The sequence below is a fragment of the Oreochromis aureus genome, linkage group 19 (genome assembly GCF_013358895.1).
Source record: "Oreochromis aureus strain Israel breed Guangdong linkage group 19, ZZ_aureus, whole genome shotgun sequence".
In the NCBI taxonomy this organism is placed as follows: Eukaryota; Metazoa; Chordata; class Actinopteri; order Cichliformes; family Cichlidae; genus Oreochromis; species Oreochromis aureus.
Genome location: NC_052960.1, coordinates 24,782,696 through 24,801,943, shown reverse-complemented (window position 1 = coordinate 24,801,943; position 19,248 = coordinate 24,782,696). Strand labels below are relative to the sequence as shown.

At 41.2% G+C, this 19,248-nt stretch overlaps 1 protein-coding gene across 1 annotated transcript; it reads right to left on the bottom strand.

Annotated features, from left to right (window-relative positions):
- Positions 1-96: 96 nt before the first annotated feature.
- LOC116331034 (tumor necrosis factor alpha-induced protein 2-like) lies at positions 97-18,979 on the bottom strand. Its single transcript, XM_039603019.1, has 14 exons — positions 18,796-18,979; positions 16,030-16,107; positions 13,949-14,059; positions 9,590-9,703; positions 8,460-9,093; positions 8,088-8,199; positions 7,750-7,872; positions 6,736-6,830; positions 6,534-6,626; positions 6,318-6,441; positions 5,775-5,894; positions 5,504-5,659; positions 4,769-4,890; positions 97-2,581 (listed from the first exon to the last, which is right to left on the bottom strand). The coding sequence occupies exons 1-14, from the start codon at positions 18,968-18,970 to the stop codon at positions 2,398-2,400; spliced, it is 2,241 nt and encodes a 746-aa protein (XP_039458953.1). The 5' UTR covers positions 18,971-18,979; the 3' UTR covers positions 97-2,397.
- Positions 18,980-19,248: the final 269 nt, after the last annotated feature.

Here is a 19,248-nt window from a genome sequence, read left to right as displayed (position 1 = left end):
CTTCAGGAAAAGAAGACATTTCCAGTCGAAATAAGTGACTAAGTGTGAGTGGAGTAGGGTTAAAAAAAAAAAAAGTGAATCAATTGCTTAGTGGATATAGTGGCCTTTTATTGGTATTACCATATATGCATTTCAGTAAAGCAATGTTTAAATCTTCTTAGCTACAATCACAAAAACTGAAAAAAACCCCAGCTTAAGCCACTTATGCAAAATACAAAATAAATAATAATGATAATAATAATAATAATAATAATAATAATACACATTAAAATATTTTTACCTGAGAAATGACTTTGACAGCTATATGTCTGGTTTCCTTGAGATTGACATGTCATTGAAATATGTGAAATATGTCGTTTTTCTTTTTCTGATGTCAAACAATAGCGTGTAAAACATCACAGGACAAATATAATATTTTTAAACAGTGTGTTTTGTTACTTTACTGTCAACACAATATTACCATTTATCTTCTGGTACATATACAAGAACAAAGAATTATTCAGTACTAACTTGCACAAACCAAGAAACAAACATAAATTGTAGAAATTCTGACTTCTTTCAGTGGTTGTGTATTTTTTTTAAAGCAGTACCTTATATTGTAGTATTCTATTCTATTCTGTTCTATTCTTACAAAACTATTGGATAATATCAAAATGAAAACTTCACTATTTACCCAAAGGTTAAATGTGAAACAATGTTCCAGCGCTTCAGGGTATTATTTATCCATTTTGTTACAACACATGGTTTCTGTGATTTCAGCAGCATCTAATACAGTAATAGGAAAATAGGAAACACTAAGGTGGCCCTGCACTTCCAGTAGATTTATTATTATCCAGGGTCATAAATGTTGCTGTGGTATAAAGGATGTGTGTCTGAGTTCACCATGACATAAAAACAACAGTACTTGTTGTTGTATTATGATGAACGAATGTTGAAAAGTTTCTTGGTTTTAAATGTAAGCTAACTCAGTTTGTGTTTAGTCAATTAATTTGTATTTTTTAACCAAAGAAAGAACTTGCAAATATCGCTAAATGTTGCATAAGACTTTAAATGTCTTCTTTCGTGCTTAAATGCAAATTAAAGTATAACACCATGCTTATGCTCTGTTTGACTCTTTGTAAAATTACAAAATGATTTGATTAAAAATAAATTACATACTGACTGATAAGTATTTTCATGATTAGGTGAGGTCTGTTCCATGATTTTTCCATGACAGTTTAAGCAGATAAAAGATCTGGAGTTTATATTTTTTCACTGGAATGTGGTCATGAGGTCTAAAGAGATGTTGATGCCAGTGAAAGAGGGTGTGATTAGACTCAAAAATCAAAATAAACCCATCTGAGACAGCAAAAACTTGACTAGAAATGGCCAAATCAACAATCTGATTTATTCATAAGAAGAATGAATGCTCCAACCAGCTCAGCAACACTGAAAGGTCTGAAAGACCAAAGAAGAAAACTAAAGTGGATGATAACAGAATTCTTTCTTTGCTTATGAAAAACTTCTCAACATCTGGACAAGTCAGGAACAAGTTCCCTCTTGGAGAGGTAAGTGTGTTCCTGTCAAGTGATGCTTTCACTTGACAGTATGAAGTCAACCTTGTAAATATACAGGGTTTACAACAAGGTGCAAACATGAGGATACGCTGAAGAACAAGAAGGTCAGATTAGACTTTGCAAGAAAACATCTAGAACACCTAGCACAGGTTTCGAAAAACTATCTTTGAAAAGATGAAACCAAGATTAACTTGTAACTTAAGAAACATGGGAAGAGAAAGTCAGGAGAAGGAGAGAAACAGCTTGAGATCCATTTCACTACCACATTATCTATGAAACATGGTGGAGACAATGGGCCTCATTTACTAATACATAAACAAGTCCACACGAAAAATTACTGTTAGATTTGTGAAACGTGCATGCCAGCCTATTTTGATGTCACCAATGTGCCTATGCTAGTAAATCAAAAGCATTTGGAACCAATCTGCACATTTCCTCGCCCCCATTTCTGTGTACAAGACTATGTTTACCTCCAAGTGAAGCAGAGCACGTGGTGACAATGTTTTAAGAGAGAAGCCTGCACCTCTAAGACAAAAATTTAGAAGAAAGTTTAACTGTAGAAAATTGAATAACAGTGTCTGAGGTCCAAGGAGGAAGTGTTTCCACATAAGTCATGATCTTTCAAAATAATAATTAACTAAATAGAAAGAAACACTTAGGCTAACACTCACTGTTGCTCAAGTCAACAAAAAGGTTGAAAAACACTAACAGACAACAAGAAAAAATACATGGAGAATTGTCCATGGCAGTCAGTTTGTACATCTTTACAGACAGACTAAAAACACTAGCATTCACTCCATCTTATCTATCACACAATATAATACACTCTGCAACCCAACTTTCAGTCAGTGATATTCTGAAAAGCAAATGAACGGCTCATCACTTCAACTTTGGAGAAAAACGTCCGGGTTTCAGCATTAGTATGGCTCTCTGTCAGTATGTCCAGCACTGTGGTTTTGATAGTTTTCTTGTCGGCTTTGGAGAGGTTTGCTTTGAGTTTGAGCAGAGCCGAGACATGTTTTTCACTGATGGGGACACAAAGAAGAAAGGGTTAAAAAAAATGTATATTGTGTTTCATGATTATGTTTATGATGATTGCCTGGGGACTTTGTTGTCCTACTGGGAGACTTCAATGCTCATGTGGGCAATGAAAATGAGACCTGGAGGGGCGTGATTGGGAGGAACGGCGGTACCTCATGATTGGCACACTGGGATGGTGGTTCCCATCTTTAAGAAAGGGGACCGGAGGGTGTGTTCCAACTATAGGCCTTGGTGGGAAGGTCAATGCTAGGGAAAGTCAATGCTAGGGTGCTGGAAAGGAGAGTCTGTCCATTCGTCAAACATTGGATACAGGAGGAACAATGCGGTTTTCGTCTCGGTCGTGGAATACAGGACCAGCTCTTTATCCTCTTAATGATACTTAAGGGTGAATGGGAGTTTGCCCAACCAGTCTACATGTATTTTGCGGACTTGGAGAAGGCATTCGACCGTGTCCCTCGGAGTGTCCTGTGGGAGGTGCTCTGTGAGTATTGGGTGTTTGGCCCATTGCTACGGGCCATTCGATCCTTATACAACCGTGGCAAGAGCGTACTCTGCATAGCTGGCAATAAATCGGACTAGTTGTCGGTGGGTGATGGGTTCACCAGGGCTGCCCTTTGTCAATGATTCTGTTCATAATTTTTATGGACAGAATTTCCAGGCATAGCCAAGTGGCAGAAGTATTTCACCTGGGTAGTCTCAAAATCTCATCTCTGCTTTTCACAGATGATGTGGTTCTGTTGGCTTTATCAGGCGATGCCCTCACACTGGAACAGTTTGCAGCCGAGTGTAAAGCGGTGGGAATGAGAATCAGCACCTCCAAATGTGAGGCCATGGTCCTCAGCCGGAAAAGGGAGGAGTGTCCACTCCACGTCAGGGACAAGTTCCTGCCCCAGGTGGAAGAGTTTAAGTATCTCGAGGTCTTGAGATACTGGGATGGGAGAAGGGAGTGGGAGATCAACAGATGGATTAGTTCTGCGGCTGCATTGATGCAGACGCTGCACTGGTCTGTTGTGGTGCAGAGAGAGCTGAGTGAAAAAGGGAAGCTCTCCATTTAACGGTTGATCTACATCCCCACCTTCACCTATGGTCCCGAGTTGTGGGTAGTGACTTAAAGAACGAGATCGCGGATATAAGTGGAGGAAATGAACTTCCTCCCAAGGGTGGCTGGCCTCTCCCTTAGAGATAGGGTGAGAGGTTCGGCCGCTGCTCCTCCATATCGAAAGGAGCCAGCTGAGGTGGTTCAGGCATGTGATAAGGATGTCTCCTGGGCGCCTCCTGGGTGAGGTGTTCCAGACATGTCCCTGGGGAGGCCCCGGGGCAGACCCAGGACACGCTGGAGAGATTATATCTCTCGGTTGGCCTGGGAACGCCTTGGTGTTCCCCCGGACAAGCTGGAGGAAGTGGCTGGGAAGAGGGAGGTCTGGGCTTCTCTGCTTAGGCTGCTGTCCCTGCAACCCGGCCCAGGATAGGCGGAAGAAGATGGATGGATGGATGGATGGATGGATGGATGGATGACACTGATCCCATCCTGACTAGTTTCTAATTGCCATGTTACGCCTTTTTCTGTGTGTAACCAGTTTCCTTCCCCTGACACACATTCTTCCTAATAGCTGTCAGTAACACATAACCACACCTATTTAAACTACTGAAAAAAGTAAAGGAGGAAAATGTGTCAGTTCTGTTTTAAATACAACAGTAATTGGAACTCGTATTGGTGACACTGATATGTGCCTACATGTATGTGAATTCCAGGTTTCCACTAGTTTTACCAAATAACGCCCCATAAAATCACACACTTCTGTGGTGTTGGTACATTCAGTCACACAGACAGTCTATATGTGAGTGCTATCAACAGCAGTGTTTATGTCCCCTGATTCCCTTTCTCCTTTTCCTTTAAGGTTAGAAATAAGAGGTCTATACAGTTGGGTTTCCGGTGCCACATTTGGAAGAAAATCTTTCTTTTCACTCTAATTAACAGCATTATTGACTTCATCTGCACACAATGCTCTCTCATGCCAGCATGTTTTAATTTCCATGAATGCTGAGAAGAAACATCTGAAACCAACTGAGATGTTTGGCTCAGTCTACTTCCTATTCCTCCTCACCTATCAATAAAAAGTACAGTTGTTTTTGTATGAAGTAAATAATTTCTGAGTCAATTCAAAAGTTACCTGAGGTCGGGATAAGCAGATCCTAGTGAAACGATTTGCATCTGTATGGCAGGAATATCTTGGAGTTTTAGCACTTCTGCGATCTTGGTCAGGATTTCCTTTAACCAGTCTTGTTTGGATCCCTGTGAAGACAAATCAGTGATGTCAGTTTAGTCTGCAAGTTTCCCAAAGCTCTAATCAACACAGCTGGAGTTATTGCACTGGAGTTTCCAAGGTCGATGATGTATTTGAATATTGTCTTTATTTATGCACCACGTAGTCATCAACCAGTGGTCAGATCTTTGATACATTTGTAACTACAGTCCAGTTGTCCTTAAATGTTTTTTTTTCTTCATTTCTACCATGTTTTACTCCATGTAAAATGTTCATATAAAATACTAATTTATTAGCTACAGATAAAAATCTGTAATTTAAAAATCTTTATGACAAGGGCACGCATCATCTAACTTATATATTGACTGTTGGTCCATCATTTTCTATGAGTCAATACCTTTGTTTTTAAGGAATGAGTCAGGTTTTCCATTCCATTTCTTCTATATCCTTGGAGGTTGACATTTTAGCCAACTCCTCTGGCTTCCTTTTTTAATTTTATAGAACTTTTAATCAAAACTTCCAAAACAAATGTGAAATGCAGTTGATTCTTATTCTTATTTTTTCCACAGCTCAGCAGAAATCTGATCACTTTTGGGTTTTATTCATGTCTCAGCTAAAGTGTGCAGTGAAGGTAAGTCTCACCATTTTGGCAAACAGCTCGTGCAGTTTCTCTGCATTTTCTTTCACAGTCTCGTAAGCCTTCTGCTGCTGATTGCTGTCCTTCAGTTTGACCTCTCCTTTTAGGAGCCTCCGGACATATTCTTCTGTCACTTCCTGGTGAAGCTGACCAATCAGCTCCTGAATTTAGCCCAAGTATATAAGTAGTCAGAGCGCATCATAATCCTTTTACTAAAAAGTTGACAATGAAGGCAATAATGGCCATTCAATCCATTATAAAGTTTCATCCTTTTACCTGGTAAGAGGACTGACTCGAACCCTGAAGTTGTTGAAGCTCTTCTTCAGTGCTATTCAGCAGCTTCTCAAACGTGTTCTTCTTCAGCCAGTCACTGGTTCCCACCTTCTTGTAGTGTGGCTGTGTGAGGAACAAATAACACATTTTTAAAAATCTTTGATTAAAACATATGGTAAATGGCGTGTATTTATATAGCGCTTTTCTAGTCCCTAAGGACCCCAAAGCGCTTTACATATCCAGTCATTCACCCATACTGGTGATGGCAAGCTACGTTGTAGCCACAGCCACCCTGGGGCACACTGACAGAGGCGAGGCTGCCGGACACTGGCGCCACCGGGCCCTCTGACCACCACCAGGTGGTAGGCAACGGGTGAAGTGTCTTGCCCAAGGACACAACGACCGAGACTGTCCGAGCCGGGGCTCGAACCTGCAACCTTCCGATTACAAGGCGAACTCCCAACTCTTAAGCCACGATCGCCCCCTATTAGGATATTAAGATTTAATCCTGAGGATTATTGATATCTGCAGTTGTAAAGAACTTACTTTGAGGATCTTGTGCACAGGAGTTAATAAATAAGTGTATGCAGACTGTTTCATCTCAGTCAGGACCGGCAAACAGTTTTCCCGCACATCCTCTGGGAACAGATTGCGGTCCACAAGGAAGTCCCTTTAGACAGACCACACAAGACACATTAGCTCACAGTGACGTATTTGATTGTTATGATGAAGGTAAAATCAGGATCAGGATCAGAAACATACCTGAACTGTTCGACACAGCTGAGGTTTGCCTTTATGAAAGCTTTGCTGTGCGGCTTGTTTTGCTTAATGATGTCTTCATGAAAATTTTGATACCTGCAGAAGATTAAAAACAGTTTTCACTTTTATTGTCTTGATATTAACAAAAATAAAACTAAAATGTATTTTTAAACATTTAAAAGACAGCCTTGTGAAGCCTTGTTACCTCTGCATGAAGTCTGTCAGGTTGGATGTTATTTTCTGGGCCTTGTGCGGGTCTCTTACAGTTATATGTGCTGATGTCACGATGCCGTTGATAAACTGAAGACAAATGGATTGGCAAATCAGTGGCAGTTTTAAGTAGTCAAAGCACTTTACACAGCAATGCACTTCCATCATTTTCAGATCCAGTTAAACTAACAGCAGGAACCAAACCCAGTGCTTTACAATGTTAGTGACTAACCCAAGTGATTAAGCTACAGAACCATGGGAGGGTTTGAAAGTGTGACTCTGATCTGACAGTAAATGAGTTTCTATAAATGACCCAAACAAAAACTATTGTCTTCCTTGTTTGTTAATCTTTTTCTCAAAGTTTCTCAAAGTCTTTTTCAGTTTGGTTAATATGTGCAGCAGGCTGGAAAATATTTGTCTGCACTTCTTTGGAAAGTGGATAACAGAGTAAATGTCATTTTGCACATGTTGTTCTCCTATAATCAAAACAATGCTATGTCATTACTTCACCACAACAATTTTATTGCACAGTTCTGATATGGCAATTTATTCAAAGCCTCTCACAATGGTCAATGTGGCGGAGGTGAGGTCCCTGGCTCAACTGCAGGGGAGGAGTGTGGCAGTGAGCTCAAGGGGGATGGAGGTCCCTCCATCCCCCTTGAGGTGTCAGGGATTTAACTAATGAGGTTTCTCTTTTTGTAAATAATGAAGCCAGAGTCCTAAGATGAGGGGTGTGTGAGCTGGAGACCAGCAGGAAAGCAGGTGAAGTGGGTGCCGTACCTGTCAACAAGCAAATGATTTGCAATAAACACTCCTCAACATGATGCAGTGTGTCAGGTCGGTCACTACAGTCAACAATTACAAGTCAACAAATGCATGACTCACTATAAGGATCCTTGAAGTTGGCCACCACAAGTGACGCCTTTCAATTTATATTAATACATTTTTATAAAAGCACTGATTTCAGCCTCTTTTATATCAAGTTGTAGCAACTCTATGGCAACTCTACCTGGATGACATCATAGGCCACAGGACTGGCGTAGCAACCATCATCTCTTGTCGGCTCCTTTCCTTGATCCCACTCTTTCTTTGCTTCATCCAATACTCGGTCAATATAAATCATCAGGTCGCTCTAAACACACAACAACACACAGCTGCCACTTTTAAACTGCTTTCATGTGTAAAGATTTAATTACTGACAGTAACAATTACATCTACAATATTATGTCTAAAAAAACCATCCACCAAAATCAGCAACTCTTTGATGCTGGATTTGCAAATCTCACTTTAAGCCCTGCAATGCCCATACTGATTAACTGGATACACGCCTTAGACACACTGTGTTACCTGTTGTTTGCTGAGGTACTGCTCCTCCAGAGGTTTCAGTAACTCGTTAGGAAGCAGGTTTCCCAGCGCTTCAGTATTGATATTACTGGCCAGCTCAGGTTTTTCAAGGATTCTGGTACACAGAGCAGATAACACATGAGTTTCTATAAACAACCCAAGTTGTGTTTAGTCTACAAAAATGTCATTTTATTTAGCACATTAAGAAAACAAGAAATTAGCTGTTACATTTGTATTATTATTCACTATAATTACGCTGTAATTGTTCAGGTATTTATTCTTCAAGGATCAGTGAAGGACCTCACACTGACAGACATCATCATGTTTCGGCACAGAAAGATGCTACTTCAAACAATAATTGAACTGGTGGCTTACCCTGGATAAAACTCCTTCACCCATCGCAGGAGGAAACTGCAGTCCTTGTCATCCAGAACAAAGTCTGCAATCTTTTTGAGTCTTGCGCTAAAAGTTTGATGGTACTGTCTTGCATAAAAGTTACAGATGTCCATCTCTGGTGGGTAGCAGTTCTTCACCTTCTCCACCACCCACTGCAGGTCCTTCTTCAGCTGCCTGCCCATGGACTGGATGTCTGCCTGGATCGAGGACTGGTTCACCTGGTCACCAGTGGGGCTTGATTGGTTATCCATACGCCCATTTACTAATTTTTGAAGCACTTCGTCATGGCGCTTCTTCCACTCACTGGGCCTCCAGGCTGGTGGCGTCCGGCATCTTTGTTTCCACAGCTGGTCCTGCTCTTCCTCAAGGTTGATGGCTTTCACTGCAGACTTCAGAGCAGACACTGATGCTTCCTCACTGCTGAGAGAAAGACTCTGCTGCAGAATCTGCCATACACGCTCTTCAAGGGCTTTATGGTCTGCAGCAAGCTTTTCTACTGCTTCCTTGTTAGCCTCAGCTGTCTCCCAAAACAGATGTTTCTCCCTGTCTATCAGTTGCTGAGTGGCCTCACAAAAGGCTTGCATTTCAAGGTATTCCTCAAAGGTAGGAGTCACTGGTGGACAGAAACAAAGAAAAATCAGTTTTAATTATCAGTACTATTTAATACATGAATCACCCAGGCTCTGTTAAACTGCTTTGATACTTTCTCAAGTTTTCAAGCCCTAAAGATGAAACAGGTTGGAAGAAGAGTTTATAGCCATTATTATTTTTTTGTTCCACAATTTTACTGTGGAAAACACTTTTATTTATAACTTGTTTCCTACTGAAACTTTGGACCTCTGACCTTTATAACTATTTGAATACATGACCGAAGTTTCTGAATAAGTTTTGTTGGAAAACAAAATAAACTGATCAAAAAAATGTTTGATATTTATCACTAAACACTTAAACAAATCTTACTAATGAGTGAAATGAATGCTGCACATGTACTATATGCATATAATAATAATTAATAATAAGAAAATAAGAAAAACAATTATAATGAAACTTTCAACTATATTAAAATGGAGTTCAACAAATAAAAAATAAAAAACATTTGTACTTCCCACCTTTTTCCTCCTTCAAGTCTTCAGAGGGGAGTGTATCCACTTCCCTTTTCCATCTCCATTGAAAAGATCCGCTCATTCTCCTTAATGCATTATCAAACTTTGGCATACGAGGTTCTAAAAAAGAAAAGCAAACATTTTAATGTAGTTTGAATAACAGACTGCAGGTTTTCTCCCCTTTCCACGGACAAACATCAGCAGTGCTTTTTGTTATGAACTCAGTGCCAAATTATTGTTGTTGTTTTTGTCCACTATAATGACCACTGCAGAGAACATTTTATTAAACATTTTACAGAGAAAAAATCCTGTGCAGATTTTAGCCACTTTGGTTTGTTCTTTCATGACTGCATGATTGTAAATATGAAAAGTGATAATAGAGCTTTTTAACAGTCATTTGGAGTTTTTATAGTAAGGTCAGGGGTAACAATCCAAGCATTAATGAGGTACATTTAGTTGTTAATATGCTGGTTGTTCAGCCATCAAAAAACTGTAAGTCCAAAGTGTCACATATAAATGAATATTGGCATTTACGTGGTTTCATTTCTACAGTGCATGGTTAAGTTAGCAATTACATCCTGGAAATATTCTAGATTTGCAAAAATTTGCCATTTTGCATACATTGAATATTTTTTTAAAGCACCAGGTTAAAAATGTTATTTGAAGGCATCAGATCAGGCATCAGATTTATTTTTCAGCTTCACAAGAAAATGAGGGGGCAACATAATCACTAATAAATGTTAATCTTACACTTCTAAATACAAAAAGCTGCTTTACTTAATCTAAGGAGCTTGGAAAGAAAAGCGTCTGGACTTCTTTAAGTTGCTTGAAGATGTTTCACCTCTCATCTGAGAAGCTTCCTCAGTTCTAGGGTCAAATGATGGAGAGTCCCAGATTTAAGCCCCTTTGTCCTTTAGATGCAGATGGACCGCTGAGTTTTGTCCCGTGGAGGTGGCTCTTCTATGTTGTGCCATGCGTTTATGAAGTGGCTGTTTGGTCTCTCCAATGTAGAGGTCTGGGCATTCCTCGCTACACTCTACAGCATACACCACATTCTTAAGTTTGTGTTTAGGAGTTTTGTCTTTTGGATGAACCAGCTTTTGTCTGAGTGTGTTGCTGGGCCTGGGATGTCGTGCTTGGAGAAGACTCTCCTGAGTTTTTCCGATACACCGGCTACATAGAGGATGACAATGTTGTTTCGTTTTTCTTTCTTATCCTCCCTAGTTGGTGTCTGATCTTCTTTTCTGTTCATCTTTGCTGATTTGATGAAAGCCCAATTAGGACAACAGCATGTTTTAAGAGCTTCCTTTACATGTGCACTTTCCCCCTGAGATCCCTTTGCAGACGCCTTAACGCCCACTCACATCCTGGGCCATCTGACCTCCGGAAATCACATGATAGTGTGATTTCCTTGGCTGACTGTGACCTACACCCATCTACACACCTTGGCTTATGTGATTAGGTACAGGATCATTAGGGGATCCACTGTCCTTTTGGGGGGAAACTCCCACAGGGCTTAAATCTGGGACTCTCCATCATTTGACCCTAGAACTGAAGAAGCTTCTCGGATGAGAAGTAAAATGTCTTTAAGCAACTTAAAGAAATCCAGCTCCTTAGACTATAATGACATGAATGACTGAGAACCTTCACAGACAGCAGCTTTACTTGCTCAACATTTGATTTTACTCCTGGTTGACTTATCTGCAGCCTTTAATAGTATTAATACTTCTCTTATTAACAGACTACATAACTTAGTTGGCATTACTGGTACTGCTCTTAAATGGTTTTCTTCATACTTTACAACAGATACTTCAGAATTTGTATGAATCAGCGTATGTCCTCATCTGCACCCCAAGTCTCAGTCCTTGCACCAGTTTTCTTTATATATGTCATCCCTGAACGATCGACTTAATCATTTTAATGGATTTTCATAACATTGCTATGCAGATGACACAGTTTTACTTTTATGTCAAACTCAACAACCTTTTTTTTCTTTCTTTTTTTTTCACCTGTCCCATTTGGTTCTTTTGCCATCAGAATTATTGTCTAAAGGCAAAGGAAGATGCCCAACGGATTTACTTTACCAAATGGGTGAAATGAGAGAAGCAGACAGCCCCGACTCTGCAGCAGCAGGGAGGCCCCACATTCCAGACCCCAATCGGACGGCCAACTCCTCCTCCCAGCACCCCCACCCCAACAGGCAACAGAGAACGGGGGTGTGTGAAGACTCCAAACCTCCCTCCGCCCGCTCATGTGTAGTGTTGATGCATGTGTGTTCTAAGGTGCATTTAAATCCCGGGAGGGCATGGAGCTACCTGCCAGAGAGCAGCAGGTAAGCGCATAGCCCCTCCTGATAGCCCTCAATGTATACGTGTATTTAAAACTGAGAGGTGGGCAACGGGGTGAGGTTGTACACCCTGATGGTCTTCTGGATGCTGTGTAGCGTGCCCACCCCCAAGATCCTATATGTATGTTTAATGAGAGTGTGAGTAATGTGAATGTCTAAATTGTGGGATAAAACTGAGGCACAGGCAGCAAGAACAGAGGGACAGAGGGGGGGGGATGCCTCCCCTGCACCCTGGTGACACACCTTTACCCCAAGGACCTGCATGTGTGGGTGACTGTGGTGGAGCGGGAAGAGGGAGGCAGCTGGAGATGGGGAGGGAAGGAAAGGAGGGGCAAGTGGCCCCTCCCTGGGGCCCGCTCCCCCACTGACCCCAGTAGGCACCCCCATACTCTGCAACCCACCAGGGCAAGGGTTCAGCAGCGCCGCCCAGCCTCCAGAGCCCGGGGCAGCCCACCCGACCCCACCACAGAGAAAACTGCACCCACCCCGTCATCTACTCATCTTCCAGACTACACAAGACAATAGACACCCAGGCTGAGTTCTTCCTCCAACACTCCTATATCTCCCCCACCTGCAGAGTGAGTTCCTGGAGAGAGGAGACCTCCTGCAAGATGTAACAGCCTCACCCACCAGTTGAAGAGCCCCCCAGGTGGCTCGATGCACTGGCGGCACCCTGCGCCTGGGCTGAGCCCCCATACACCCACCTGCCCACAACCCTGGCGACAGACCAACCAGGACCCAAGCCCCCAAGGCCCAGCCAGGGCCCCAGCCCGGAGATGGAGCACCCCCAGAACCCCACTCCCGCCCCGGACCCACCCAGGGGCAGCCAGGCTACCAGGTCAGTAACCCACGTCCGTCAGCACAGACCCTCCCCTAGCCCCGCTGCACGCAGCCACGAGGAAACCATCACCTAAGAGCCAACAGAGCCCTTAACAGGCCATGACCACAACCCCGGGTTGAGCCCTCCAAGGAAGAGGGCACAAACTCAACAACCTTAACAGCCTTTCCTCCCTCAGTGACTGCTTCTCTGCCATTACTAATTGGATGTAGTCAAAGTTACTTCATCTCAATTTCAGTAAAACTGAGGTTCTACTTCTTGGCCCAGGCAGTTTCTCTAAGGAGACGAGTCAGTACATTGGCCCCTTCACTAATGACTTCTAAAACTAAAAACCTTGTTATAATTTTTGACCAACACCTGAATTTTGAAACTCACATCTCAAAGCTCACCCAAACTTGTTTCCTTCACCTCAGGGATATTGCAAAATTCTGTTACTAACACATAACACTCTCTATGGACAGGCCACTGCTTATACAGCAGAGCTTCTGAAACCTTATCACTGCAACCGACCTTTCCGATCCCCTAACCAGGGTCTTCTAACTGTCCCTCGCTTTGATTATAAAAACAGAGGTGTTTGTGCTTTTGAGGTTGTTGCACCCAAACTGTGGAACAGCCTTCCTCACTCAATCCGCTCTTCTGACTCTGTTATTTGATTTAAAAGGCTCATTCCTGAGCCCGGAGCAGCTCTTGACAAAACCACCTGGCTAACATGTATAGAGGCCTGACCACAACATCTTTGGAATGAATAGAAGCAACTAGGTCTTGTCACTCAACATCACCTGTGGACCTCAATAATACACTTGTACCTGCAGTTTGCACCCAGACGGCATGGCAACGGATGGCAAATGCAGTTTGTAGCCGGACCTAACAATCTGATGGAAAGCCTAGAATCCTAGAAAGAGTGGAGGCTTTTCCAGAGGCAGATTAGTGCCTATGTTTTGATTTGGCATGGAGAAGTTAATGTCCACATACTTTGTTTATAAGTTTTCAAACTTTTGTTAATGTAAATACTAAAAAATGTTTGTAGAAGTTTAATATTTAAATATTGCTGGTATGTAGGATCATTGATCTAGTATTAAAGTTAATCTTTTAAAGTAAAAAGTTAAAAGGAATACTTAAATAAAGCACAGATATCCGACAATTAAAAATAAGTACAGTAAAAAATATTTGTACTTCCCACCTTTTTCCTCCAAGTCTTCAGAGGGGAGTGTATGCACTTGCTTTTTCTGTCTCCAACGAATGGATTCTTTCAGTCTATTAACTGTATTATCAAACTTTGGCATACTGGGTTCTAAAAAAGAAAAGCAGACAGTTTAATGTAGTTTGAATAACAGACTGGAGGCATTAATTTCTGGTCTTTTATTTTCTCCTCTTTCAACAAACAAAAATCAGCAGCACTTTTTGTTATGAACTCGGTGTCAAAAAAATTATTGTTGTTTTGTTGTCTATTATAATGACCAGAACATTACAGAGAACATTTTAATAAACGTTTTACAGAGAAAATATCATATGCAAGTGTGCCGATCTTAGCTACTTTGGTTTGTTCTTTCATGACTGCATGATCTTAAATATGAAAGCTGATAATGGGGATTTTTAACAGAAGACATTTGGAGTTTTTATAGTAAGGACAGGGGTAACAATCCATGAATTAATGATGTACATTTAGTTGTACATCAAGTCCAAAGTGTCACATATAAATGAATACATGCATTTAATAACAAAGAGCTCATTCCTGAGCCTCAAGCAGCTCTTGAAGCAGGAGTGGTGGCTTTTCCAGCAGCAGATTAGTGCCCATTGAGTGCCCCTCCATGAATCGCTACCCTGGTGGAGGGGTTTGTGTGTTCCAGAGATTGCAGGGGCTATGATGTTGGGGGGCTTTTGTCCCCTGGTAGAGTCTGGCATGGCAAATTGGTCTTGGGTGAGGCACCAGATAAAGAGAGATTCAAAAACCCATATGACAAGAAGATCCAGGGAATAGTTCACCCTTCCCAGCATAGGGTTACCGGGGCTCAAGCCAGGGTGTTCCGAATGACAGTTAAGAATACCAGGCCTTCCTGGAGTTCATGAATAGGGCGCATGAGGGTGCTCCAGCTGTGTTCTCTTACTGGGAGACTTCAACGCTCATGTGGGCAATGACAGTGACACCTGGAAGGGCGTAATTGGGAGGAACAGCCTGCCAGATCTGAACCCGAGCAGTGTTCTGTTACTGGACTTCTGTGCCAAACCACAAAACACAAACCACAACAAACACCATGTTTGAACATAGGGGATGTCCATAGGTGCACGTGGCACCAGGACACCCAAGGCACAGGCTGATTTTGTAATTGTATCATCAGATGTGCAGCCATACGTTCTGGACAGTCAGGTGAAGATGGGTGCTGAGCTGTCAACTGATACCATCCTGGCTGTGAGATGGATTAGGAGGCGGGCAAGGATAGTGATGGAGTGGAAGAGGATCCCATCTGCAAGATCTTCAACTCCCACCTCAGACAGAGCTTCGACAGCATTCCAAGGAGACAGCAGGGGTCCTTCAAAGAGGGGGACTGGAGGGTGTGCTCCAACTGAAGGGGGATCACACTCCTCAGCCTTCCCGGTAAAGTATATGCCAGGGTGCTGAGTGAGTGGAGTGGGAGATCGACAGACGGATTGGTGCTGCGGCTGCAGTGATGCAAATGCTGTACCAGTCCATCGTGGTGAAGAGAAAGCTGAGCGTAAAAAGCGAAGTTTTCAATTTACTATCTATGTCCCCACCCTCACTTATGGTCAACAGTTTTGGTAGTCACCGAAAGAACAAGATCACATATACAAATGAGCTTTCTCCACAGGATGGCTGGCCTCTCCCTTAGAGATAGGGCAAGGCATTCAGCCATCCAGGAGGGGCTCAGAGTAGAGTCGCTGCTCCTCCACATCGAAAAGAGCCAGTTGAGGTAGTTTGGGTATCTGACAAGGATGCCTCCTGGGTACCTCCTGGGTGAGGTGTTCCGGGCATGTCGGACCGGGAGGAGGCCCCTCTATCTCTCGGCTGGCCTGAGAAAACCTTGGTGTTCTCCCGGACAAGCAAGAGGAGGTGGCTGGAGAGAGGGAGGTCTGGGCTTCTCTGCTGAGGCTGCTGCCCCCACGACCTGGCCCCGAATAAGCAGAGGGATGGATGGATGGATGGATGGATGGATGGATGGATGGATGGATGGATGGATGGATGGATGGATGGATGGATGGATGGATGGATGCATAATTAGTTAGAAGTTAGTTTAGAAGTTTCACCTGTGTTTGATCGTGTTAGTGGTCTGGATTTTTTCTGGTTGCTCTTCGTAGAGGTGGATGCAGAACCAGCACTCAGACCTGACAGAGAGGTAAGAGCAGCACATTAGTAAAAGCTGGATTTTCTGTTAAACTGACTCTTTAATCCCTAGTTTCAAAAACACAACTGTCTTTGCTGTGTTAGAGCGATACAAAACCAGCTAAACCAACTCTGAATTTATTTTCCTTTATGTGGGTGATTGTGTGTCCATGGCTTTTCCAGTATGATGTGTCTTAAATGGAGCTGTTTTGATTTGGTGCTTTTCCTGTTTGACATTATCAGTCCCCCATCACTGTGGAGGAATTTTGGCCCAGCCTTCTTTACAATGATGCTCTCTACAGGCCCTGCCACAGGATTCAAGCTCTGGAATTTTTCTGGGATAATTCAAGTCATTGATTCTTATCGCCATTCTGTTACAGATTTGCTGCAGTGCATGAGATCATTGTCCTATTGCATAATCCACTCTGGGCCAAAAGATGGTTTCACATTTGACACATAGAATACTGAAAAGTCTCACAGTAACACAAATTTTGACATGCTCCACTGCAAACAGAATTGGACAATGGTTTTTGCTGCTTGTTTATTCTAAAGGCTACACAAAAATAGGAAGATGGTAATTTACTATTAATGAGGAGGAAAAATCACATTTTTATGGAATATAATAGACATTAATTTCTGGGATAAAGAGCAATGTGTTTACATCATCCATTTTTGTATTTAAAGTTTGAGGTGAGTTTTTTTGTACGTTTACCAGCACTAGTTAATGTTAACTCAAGGAAAACCCTGAGGAACGCTTGTCTGCTTATGTATGACCCAGGCATTCCTTCATTTAGCAAACAGACATGTTCCAACAAGTTTATCAGTCTTTTTGTGTTTTGTTTGATTTTTCTACCTCGGCCAAGGAGATTATGTCTTTGATAGTGTTTGTGTGCATGTATGCACGCAATTCTGTCTGCAAACATAGTAGCTTGAAAAGTTTGGAATTAATTCTAAAACTGTAGAGTGAGGTCACGTTAACTATTCATTCAAATTTACCTCACATCCACTGAGATCTTCAATATCATCTAAAAATGTGTTTATTTCTCAGAAATTGACAAAAAAAGCTTAGAAACTATGATTTTTAGTCTTGTGTGCATTGTTTCTCACTGCCAGTGTTTGTACTGACAACATAAAGGTATATAGGCGATGATATATATGGGCAAGTTAAATATGACATCTTAGTTTGCATACAAATATCATGTTTTTCAATTTAACCCTAAAATGCATTATATTAAAGAAAGTTTCATCAATAGAAATAAAATGAGCTGCTAGTTAGTTAGAAATACGGGTGGGTTTAGAAAAACGATTTCCAAATTCAAATCGATTTTAATTTAAATAATCTGATATTAATTCATTAAATCCTGAAATTGTTTTTTAAATATGGATTTAAACAACAACAAAACAGATAAAACTCCAAACAATTAAAGAGCAAGTAAACAGATTTAGCAACGAGATGTAACACAAAGCGTGGATCTTTCTAACTGTACTTAGAGACCAATTTCCCACCAGAAATCTCTATTTTCTGCCTCATTGGCTTGCTTATTATGCATCTGTCTAAATTGGTGTACAGTGTAGTCTGACGCTCCCCCCCCAAAAAAAACCCCTGTCAAGAAAGTTCAAGAAAGAGAATTTCTTCTAGTCTCACAATTGTCAGCTTTATTTTTATACCTAGAGAGTTTACACTGAATTTTTAATTGTAGAGAAAAAGTTAGTTCACTTTGTGTATGTCATGGCAACAGGATAAATACAAAGTGAAATATTGTAACTACTTTAGGATCTGTTCACAATTTGGAAATAAATATTTTTAATTTACAAGGTTTAGAAGGTTTTGACGGTACATATCCAAGTCAAGTGATCATAAACTTGCATTTGCAGAAATCAGTGACAATACCCAGTGTTATTTAGAAATATACTGTAGTATAATATGATATAATTAGCTCAAGTTAATCATGTTCAATTATTTACAAATCAATATCTATTATCCATTACCTGCTCCAACATTATGTTTGTGTCAAAGTAAATCTGTCATTGCTATCTTTATCTGATTTTTACTGCACCACAAATTTCTTGTAGAATATTTAAAAAGAACAAAAGAAAACTAAATAAATATATACAAATTACAATACTGTTCCCTTAAAAGTATCTGCCGTGTGGAGCTTTGTGAATACATGTCTCCTATAATCAAACATCACTGTTGGACACATTTCCGCAAAATGTAATGGTGCCTGCCTTCTGTCAACTTGATAGATTTCTTTTTTGCTCTTTCTGCACTTTCCCCACACAACTTCTCCTTCTACCTGCACATACTGTGTGTACAATAGCACCCACATCTCAGAGGAATGACTTCACACAGGCTTTCATGTGGGTCCTCTAGGGAAATAAATGCAACCCTCACTCTGAAAAAGCTGGGAAAGAAATCTTTTGGTGCACAAGATCAGGTTACTCTCTGAAATCACTGTTTGTGAACACAGTTCACTGTGACATCCCAAAATGCAATTTAAAGCTGTGTGGCGCAAAGAATAAGCCAAATGTGATCATCATTTAAAATGAAATGACGAGGCACGGTGTAAAACTGGTCAGATGAAACATGAACGTTCAGTCCTCTGGACTAAACAAGAGAAAGACCGCCTAGCTTGCCATCAGTGCTTACGTTTGAAAGCAGATTTTATGAAGACCCCAATGGTACTCACCAGGTGACAGAGGTTGTGTTGAAAGCCGGAAGCTCCTTCTAAACTTCTCCATCATGCCCACATTTATGCCACCATCAGTCGACGTCTTCTCATCGCTCTTGATGGATCCGTTGCTCTTGGTGGACACCGGGTCATTGCCGGGGTTCTCAGTGGACTTGTCCATCATTTGTGACATTTTATTTCATTATCTACCCAAATGTGAGAAAGAATACAAAAGAAATGCTTAAAGATAAAGTATGTTAAATTTAAAGTAACCAGTCTGTTTTTAAAATGTAAGGAGGAGAACAGGAGCACAGTTCATGTTAAAATGTAGGCACTAAATGTAAAAAGTAATAAATACTCAAAGTAATTAGGTATTTGTATTTTGTTACTTCCCATCTCTGGATTTTAATAATAATTAAGTGAATAAGCTCTTACATAATAAAACCTGTATAAGTACTGTATAAAGAACCA